The sequence below is a fragment of the Saccoglossus kowalevskii genome, chromosome 15 (assembly GCF_978046115.1).
Source record: "Saccoglossus kowalevskii chromosome 15, keSacKowa6.1, whole genome shotgun sequence".
NCBI classification, from domain to species: domain Eukaryota; kingdom Metazoa; phylum Hemichordata; class Enteropneusta; family Harrimaniidae; genus Saccoglossus; species Saccoglossus kowalevskii.
This window is the reverse complement of record NC_140655.1, coordinates 29,874,032-29,883,259: the sequence shown is the minus strand read 5'-3', so window position 1 is coordinate 29,883,259 and position 9,228 is coordinate 29,874,032. Positions and strand designations below refer to the sequence as shown.

Genomic DNA, 9,228 nt, shown 5'->3' with positions numbered 1-9,228 from the left:
AGAGAAATTGGATAATTAATACACACAGAATGCAACCAAAAACTAATCAGATCTGCACTTTTTTCCAGAGCATCTACGAAATTTGCCTAGTCCTTTCCACAGTAGAATTTAAACGACTGGGACATGTTTTCTCCACTTATTTCATTCATTTGCAGATCAGCCTGCTCTTTTTATCACTTCCAACAAATCAATCTGTTCATATGTTCGATTATGAACAGTTGTTTAAGGTATAATTTATTTACACTTGTCATCCACTTGTTACTCTACATTCAAAGAAACATACTTACAGTTAGGGGTAAAATTTATGATCCAATTTCGCAGTTGGGTACCCAAGTTTTACCTAAGTGGCTACACTCATACAATTTATATTTGTATATTATTGTACAACCATGAATATACATGATTTTAATTACCGGTAATGATTTTCCACATATGGTCTTTGGAATAGAATCATTAAAACAAAATGACCACCAACACCACATTTTGAATTTGATCCGTTTTTGACTGCAACTGAAATGAAGAAAATTTGTTGACATACTGGATAAAAATAATCCTACAAATGGTCAACTGAAATACAAGAGAATAATTGTCACAACTATAGTTATAAGAACAATAAAAAAAATCCTTTTTTTAATTTATTGTTAATATTTGAATACATAACTCGTTTTTCTAATTTTTCACCTACATTAAAACCTAGACTTTGTACAAAATACTAATAATGTTCTACTACATTGTGCTAGTGTAAGTTTTATTACACAGAAAAATTTTACACTAAATGTTGTTGCATCCCAGGGTAAATTTTTGATACATAAACATAGTGTGATGTGTTGCTATAAAATAGTGAAAAAACTGTAGTGTGTCCACAACCATCCCTGTGCATAAAGTCCAAAACAGGGACTCAAATGGTGTCACATCATAAATTGTCCATATTCTTCTGGCTATACAGGATACACAATTAGAATCAAAATTGGTACAAAATATTACTGGTATATGACGATTCGGACAAAAGTCCTGGTGATTCAAATCACCTACTAATGTAGACGTCCAACACTAAGAAGTATCAACAGAGTCTACATTGCTATAAATGTACTCTGTAAAGTTAAAGGGGAAAAATGTCTTCAGTTCAGTTATCAAATCCTCTTCACAACCCAGTAACACTGTATCCATAAGGTTTCTGCATTCTCCACATGACACCTATTGTATATTGGAACAGATCCATTCATACTCTTGAATATGAAGTTAAATATATGCTGGTGTCCACATTGCGTCCATTATGGATTCTGTCACTACTCTGATGATGATGAAGGTTCCTGTGTTGTGCTTACACTATGTTCCAACAATTTTTGTTTCTTCTTAGCACGAATATCATTCATCATCTCCTCAATGGATCGTTTGTCTGTTTTGCTTTCACTTGGAACTGAGAATTAAAATCAAAGAAAGCTTAGAAAGAACTCCCATGTGCTGAGAGTATTGGAGACACATTAATAATTCAAAATTACTTAACTGAAAACTAATTATGCAAATCAGAAAATTAATATGAACAGATTTGAGAGTAAAACTAATGAGGTCTGCACAATGTAACAGAAAATCTATGTTTCCAAGTTTAATTGAAATGTGATTAGAACCAAAAAATTATGAATTATTATGCTTATTAGGGAATTAATATGAACAGATTTTTACCCCAAACTAATTAGATTTGTACATTGTCCTAGAGCATCTTTGTACTAAGTTTCATTGAAATGTGATGATTAGTTCTTTAGATATCAGTAGAAAAGCTGAAAATTAATTATGCAAATTAGTTAATTAATATGCACAATTATTTACCCTAAAACTAATCAGGTCTCTGCATAGTCCTAAAGGATCTATGTACCAAGTTTCATTGAAATGCGATGATTAGTACTTGAGATACCCGTGGAAAAGCTGAAAATTAACTAATTATGCAAATTAGGTGATTAATATGCACAAATATTTATCGGAAACAATCAATCTCTGCATAGTCCTTGAGTATGTAAGTACCAAGTTTCATTGAAATGTAATGGTCACTACTTATATCAAATGCTGAAAATTAATTAATTATGCAAATTAGGTAATTAATATGTGCTGATATTACCATAAAAACTATCAGGTCTGTGCAGTACCATATGACATCTATGTACCAAGTTTCATTGAAATGTGATGATTAGTACTTATATAAAATGCTGAAAATTAATTAATTATGCAAATTAGGTAATTAATATGTACTGATATTACCATAAAAACTATCAGCTCTGTGCAGTGTCATATGACATCTATGTACCAAGTTTCATTGAAATGTGATGATTAGTACTTGAGATATCAGTGGAAAAACCGAAAATTGACTAATCATTATGCAAATTAGGTAATTAGTATCCACGGATTATTACCAAAAACTAATCAAAACCTAGCATTAGTTCAGAGCATGTATGTACAAAGTTTCATCAAAATCCAATGAGTGGTTGTTTAGATATCAGTGGAACAATCATGGAACAGCTAAAAATCAGCTAATTATCATGCAAATTAGGAAATTAATATGCACAGATTTTTACCAAAAACTAATCAAATCTGCGCATATGTTCAGAGCATCTATGTACCAAGTTTCATCAAAATCCAATGAGTGGTTCTTTAGATATCAGTGGAACAGTCATAGAACAGCTAAAAATTAGCTAATTATCATGCAAATTAGCTAATTAACGAGCATGGATTTTTACCAACACCTAATCAAATCTGCGCATTGGCCCAGAGCATCTATGCACCAAGTTTCATCAAAAACCGATGTATGGTTCTTGAGATAGCAGTGGAACAGTCGGACACACATACACACATACACACAGACACACTAACTGCAAAGACTCCCATTATGTGCTTCGCACATGGGAGTCTAAAAACACACAATCAGTTTCTCCTACATTAAGTAAATTACTCTTTCCATTCTCCTAAACACACAACAAATATTTTCTCCAAAAAATAACTCATGCCAGTTTTTGTGATTAGTGTAGTAAATATAGAGAAAAATCATAACATAGCATATTTATTGAAGTCTTGATCTATACAAACTGTAGTGTAGTGGCTGCTGTATTAAAACATAGTATACTGATAATCATGGAGTATACTAATTGAAGATGCTGAGTAACGCAGCCTCTGAGATATCATGGAGGATTTTATAAACTTAGAGGGAGTTTGTTAAAAACAATATTGAATTTTGAGCGTAGTCAAAAATGAGATAATGTATGGACACTGTTTGAATTGTAACCATGGAAAACATTAACATAAATCTCACCAAAACCAAACTGTTTATTAGGAGCCAGTGTATGGGCTCCTTCTTTAGCCGACACATCGCCAATTAATTTCTTGTATTTATCTCTATAATTAGTTGTAGGAACAAAATCTTTGTCTTGAGTTGTTTCCTCTGTAACTGTGGTCTCTGTTACACTTTGTGCCTTGCAAGAAACAAACATATGTTACACAAAAATAACAAAAGAATACTTTGTTCTATCACAACAGAAAGCGTCAGAGAATGTAAATTATTATTATACCGGTATCTGTTTTTGGGGCCCAAATTAGCATTCAATTACTGTGACTGCAAGAATGGAACAACACTATAGTATGAGACACAGTTTTGGTAACGATATACCTATATAGCTCACAATGTACGGTAGCCAGTGCTTTTTGTGGCAACACTTTGAGTAATGTACACTGTAGCTATTTTGTTGCAAAATAGTGTCTAATACTGTTGCGGCCACAGTAAATACTGCATAAGAAGGTTCAAGCATATTCAAAGATTTATAACTAGAGTGTAACCAAAGTAAATACTTTCATAAGCAAATAACTTGATAATATAGAACCCATGACTTTGTTGAAAGTTTAAGAGATTTTGCAGGTTTAACCATCTGGACACCATCATTTTTTCCAACCAGATTTTGGACATTATTTACTGTTGGCTACAGGTCTTGGTCAAATTATTTTATAAATTTAGGAATTAATTCTGTGAACGGTTACTTTGGTTACTTTGGTGTTCAAAGGGTTAATACATTGTAAGTAGCATGGCCGTCTCGTACTATTCGTTCAAGACTTGAAACGTTTGCATGCATCAATTAGTGATAACACAAGGGTACCTTCATTCTGTAATATTCTCTGGCTTTTTCAGGATCCTGTATCACCTTGCCACTTCGATATGCAGCAAGTTCTTCATCTGTTGGAGCAAATTCCTGCAAGTGAAAAAAAAAAAAAATCCCAATGAAAGTAAGAAAGTTATGCTGTGGAAGTCGAAATGTCTTGAATCAGCAGTCAAATTTCTACAAAGTGCTTATGAGTAATCAAATGTTAGTTACACACATCAGTTTGCCTCCTAACTGATTTTGTAGGGATTCTGAGTCAAAATTGAATCCCCCAAAATCAAATTGAGTCAGCTTGTTGACTACTGGGTAAGTCAGTTTTCAGGTGACTTTAGGGGACAAACGTTGCAGCCCTGACTTCCTTCCTATTTACAGTATTTTGTTTATAAAATATGAATTTCATTTTACCAAATTACAACTACCATGACTATAAGTTAAAGTAAGATGTTTTTCAAGATCACTATATAAATTTACGATTTTCTGTTGCGTCAATGACACAGCAATTTTTTTTACATCAGTGGCATGTCATAAGCTTAGAAGGCACATTGCTGCACATGTACTGTGAGGAAGACCCAGGCATATGAGAGAAGATTTTATGATTACCTATTATAAACCTACTTTTGAGATGAGTATTTCAGATTTACCTTTTTAAATAAAACTAAATATCTTTCTTCATCTCGTTCACCAAATGAAAATGAGGTGAGTCCAGCGACTTCTGCCACATCATATCTGTAAAAAAAAAAAAATTGAAACCTTAAAAACCATTTGAATATTGAAGTAAACTTTCATCACTTTTCACAAGTAAATCTACATATTTTTTCATTATTTATTCAAAAATATTGAACAGACCCTTCATGATGAACATTACAACTTATAATGAATTTGAATGCTTTGAAGACTAATTAATTTATGTAGAAAACTAACACTATTTTTTGTTTTAATTTCTAATTGTGCAGTTGGGCCACTGATTTGGAATATAATTGGTAGTCTCAGTGCCTTGGGCAACTGATAATTAAGAGATCTTATTATTATGGTAGTGACAAGAAAATATAGAATAATATGTTAGCAGACAATGTGCTGGCCATTTAATTGACATTTCCCATGATGCACTGGTGTAATCTCCCCCAAAAGTCGCATCTATTAGCGACTGCATCCCAGATTACTTGATTTGAAGTACAACAATGGCACAGAACCTATCAACGGATCCTTGATGTTAAACCATTCAACTGTGGTATCTTGTAACCATGGTAACATATAAACAGATATTTACATTATACTTCTATAGACCCTGTCCATTGGTTCATATCTCAGTCTTGTGCTTGTTTCATTATTTGTAAACTCGTTTACTTCTTTTTCCACTTTCAATCGAAAGTCTGATTTTCTCTTTTTATCAGCTTCTTGTATTTTTTCCATCTGTTTTTTCCTCTCTGCAAATAAATTTGAGTGAACCGATAATAACCCTTGACGTTCACAGTTTACACACTTCAACCCACAATTCTACAGTTATGTCAGTTCTATTTTTAGTGGTTCATCAAACTACTCAACTGCACTCACTTGCTGAACACTGGCTGCTCACAGTCCCTCTGATAGAAGGACTGCTGCATATTTATGATTATTAATTTTTTTTATACATTTTCTTTTGACTGCTACAGTCAATATACAATGTTATAACAGAGAAAGGCAAGAGTTCCTTTTGTAACCCCATCCCTAATCCTAACACTCACTTCCAGTTACCTAATTAATTTGTATATGCCCCCTTTAGATGACTATAGATGTCCTTAGGAGGGGCATGTACAATTAAATGGGGAGTGCTGGAGGGTAGGGGGTAGGGTTAGGGATGGGGGTACAAAAGGAACTCATTCCAAGAGAAAGAAATATTATAATAAGAAATAAGATGAAGTGTGAATGTTTAAAATATCATGGAACAAGCTGACCATGAGAAGAGAAAATCTGAACAGCAAATCTGAACATCATGAAACATGTTACATGCTGGTAGCAGAACGCCCTCTGTTTGAAGAGTTGAGAAGAATAGCACACACGTGAAGGGCGCCCACTTACAACAATTGCGAGAACTCCTTTCGTTTAATCATTGAACAATTGATACAAACTGCAGAAATTAAAAATTATTAAAAAACGGACATCAAAAAACACCCTATGCAAAATTTGTAAAAAACGGGAGATTGAATTTCCCTGAAAAGTGGTACAGAGAGAAAAACTGAATTTTAAGTAGCTGGGAAAAAATCTTCCATTTCTCAAACAAAGAGTTTCCGAACAAACTCGTGGTCACAATTTCACAACGATTTTCTTAACGTTACTATAGTAACATAACTTACGTTTAGCCAATTTCTTCTCTTTGTCTCCAGCAGAAGGAGGTTTTTCCATAGATCCCAAGATATTTCCGAGCAAGTCCGCCATTTTAAGATTTGATCCAGACCCTCTAACTTAGAATAAATAATACAAATTGGTAATAGGTGAAAACAATTGAGGTACCAGCAAGTTCGTCCATATTTTGCTACAGTTGACATACTAATGAACCATTATTTAGTAGTACTAATATCTGCATTAAGTTTAATTTATTCAGTGATTACGGCTGTTGTTTGTGAATATTACCTAAGCTGGGAAGACATTTTTGGAGTAGATTCACAACAATCAAACACACATAATAAAATGGCCACCAATATGCCAGTCGATTTACAACACGAAGAAGAAGATGCGTCAGAGTTAAAATTCCCGAAAGGTTTGTTAGTTTTGGTTATTTAAATATTGTTCTGATTATAACATAGTGCCAGGGAATTAATTTTGCAGTAAAAAAGTTGGAAACATTACCACCAGTGCCAGAATGTGTGACGTTTAGAGGTCAGAAAGTGCCAGGATATGTGTAGGGGGGGGGGGGTCATTAGAAGGCCTGTTGCATCTTTTCATTTTACTATAATTTGTAATTACTAATCATGTCATTTCTGCCTACAGAGTTTGAGCAAGCAGAGACTCTACTCAATTCTGAAGTACATATGTTGTTAGAACACAGGAAAGCACAAAATGAAAGTGCAGAGGAAGAGCAAGAACTAAGTGAGGTTTTTATGAAAACTTTAAATTATACACAGAGGTTCTCCAGATTCAAAAACAGGGAAACAATCACAGAAGTTAGAAGGTAATGTCATGAATGCAAAATTTGTTTGGGAATTTTCTGTAGTGTATAAATTAACACATTTTCTTTAACACATGGTACTTATATCTTATAATTTCTTCTAAATTCATTGTATTTGTTTCAGTCTTTTAATGCAGAAAAAACTTCACAAGTTTGAACTGTCATCGATATCTAATCTGTGTCCTGAGAGTGCAGAGGAAGCAAAAGCTTTGATTCCAAGGTATGGCTGCCTAATTGTTACTATACTGATACATTCTTTTATAATATGTACAAAAAATATTCGCCTTCTGTTTAATTGTAAATATGCTTGTTAATGAATGTAAAAATTGTAATATGGTAATGGTTTGTAAATTTTTGTTTTAGTCTTGAAGGACGTTTTGAAGATGAAGAACTGCAAGAAATACTAGACAATATACAAACAAAGAGAAGCTTCCAGTATTAGAATTTCAGATCAATAGTAATACTGTATGCAATCCACCATCTACTGTGTAATAGTGCCAGCCTCTGTCCTGAGTTCACTCTTCTTTCATCCTTCCTACACTATATTTCTTCAATTGATGATTGTTCTGCAAAGTCTCCTTGTGTTTTGAACGCTGACAACAAAGTGTTAGTATTGATGGTTTGGGTAATAAAAAAAGAAAGTAAACTAAATTAATTGATAATTTGGATGAAATGAATTTGGCAGTCCCAAGAATAATCTCAGGCGAGCTGCATTTAGATGTTGGTTTCATAGTGTGTTGCTTCTCACTTACCACCATCAGCACTTACCTTGCCAACCAGTCATGCCACATGCAAGCAAAACGTAAACAAGTAGGGCAAATTGGGTTGTTGTAACCGATGCAATGAAACGTGTCTGTACATAACATGGTTAAAATACGCAGCTTTCTGTGACTACTATAAAAAGTTTTATGTAGTGTAAAACCATTTATTTTCACTGACGTTTAATCATACTATTTTGATGTTTTGAGCATATTAACTGTATTTTGATTTCACAAATTTGTTAAGGAAATAATGAGTTTTTTTTGTTTTTTTTACATGTTCATGTAAATTAAATTCAGTGGATTTTACGAATTACTCATTCCACAAATTAGTTTATTTTGCTCATTCCTGAAAATGTAATATGCAATGGCGTCAAGCAAAGTTATGATTGCATGAACAAGTGCTTCTTAAAAAGTGTTTTTGTGCAGTATGCTATTTATCTCTATCATAAAATTATTAAATATATCAGATTTCTTACAAAAAAGTAGGTAAAAAAAAAGAGTTCTGTAAAACCATTTGTTTTCACTATTTTTATGTTTTGAGCAATTTCACTGGGTTTTAAAATCACATGGATTTAATCAAGCAAATTTTTCTTGTCGACAAAAGTAAAAAAGAGTGAATGATTAATGCATTTAGAGTACTTATATTTGATCACTGTCTAACATACTGGAAACGTGACTTGTCCTATTTATTGATTATTGAGCTTTTCATTGAACTGCTTACAATTACATGTATTCAGTATGAGTCTTTTGTAGGAGTAGTTTTACAAACAATAAACACATCAGTCAGAAACAAGTAGGAAGTAAAAGCTCACGGCTGATTTTACATTATGTACTTCATTACCATACAGCTTTCTCATTTAAGATTATCACTCCTGTAAGTGAATGTCATTCCAAAACTCTTGATATGTTGGTTCGGCATCGATTTGATATATATATACCTATATTCACCTCAAGGCCATTTTTTTTTTTTATAGATTATTATAGTTACCGGTATATATTAATTGGTAACTGAAAAGATCTGAATTGTTGAACTGTGAATGTTTTTGTATCTGTAGTACTGCCAGTTGTTTTGTAAATAAACTTTTATTTTCATTTTGTTACTTATGTTGCGTGGTGATTTTAATGATAATTCATCAAATCAAACTTTGTACAATTGTGGTCTGAACTTTTTTCTTGTATTCTTCAATATTTC

The 9,228-nt window shown here is 32.8% G+C and overlaps 2 protein-coding genes across 3 annotated transcripts; one reads left to right on the top strand and one right to left on the bottom strand.

Annotated features, from left to right (window-relative positions):
- Positions 1–481: 481 nt before the first annotated feature.
- Positions 482–6,978, bottom strand: LOC100378010 (sperm-associated antigen 7 homolog). Of its 2 annotated transcripts, none has more exons than XM_078007942.2 (7): positions 6,957–6,978; positions 6,464–6,571; positions 5,401–5,557; positions 4,775–4,859; positions 4,131–4,223; positions 3,296–3,455; positions 482–1,417 (listed from the first exon to the last, which is right to left on the bottom strand). In XM_078007942.2, exons 2-7 carry the CDS (start codon positions 6,543–6,545, stop codon positions 1,287–1,289), a joined length of 708 nt encoding a protein of 235 aa, XP_077864068.2. In that variant the 5' UTR covers positions 6,546–6,571; positions 6,957–6,978; the 3' UTR covers positions 482–1,286. The 2 variants fall into 2 exon arrangements, with proteins under 2 accessions (XP_077864068.2, XP_002733237.2); XM_002733191.4 differs by lacking the exon at positions 6,957–6,978 and adding an exon at positions 6,741–6,830.
- On the top strand, positions 6,754–9,136 carry LOC100377865 (DNA-directed RNA polymerase II subunit RPB4-like). Its single transcript, XM_002733190.4, has 4 exons — positions 6,754–6,867; positions 7,098–7,278; positions 7,400–7,495; positions 7,639–9,136. The coding sequence occupies exons 1-4, from the start codon at positions 6,798–6,800 to the stop codon at positions 7,715–7,717; spliced, it is 426 nt and encodes a 141-aa protein (XP_002733236.1). The 5' UTR covers positions 6,754–6,797; the 3' UTR covers positions 7,718–9,136.
- Positions 9,137–9,228: the final 92 nt, after the last annotated feature.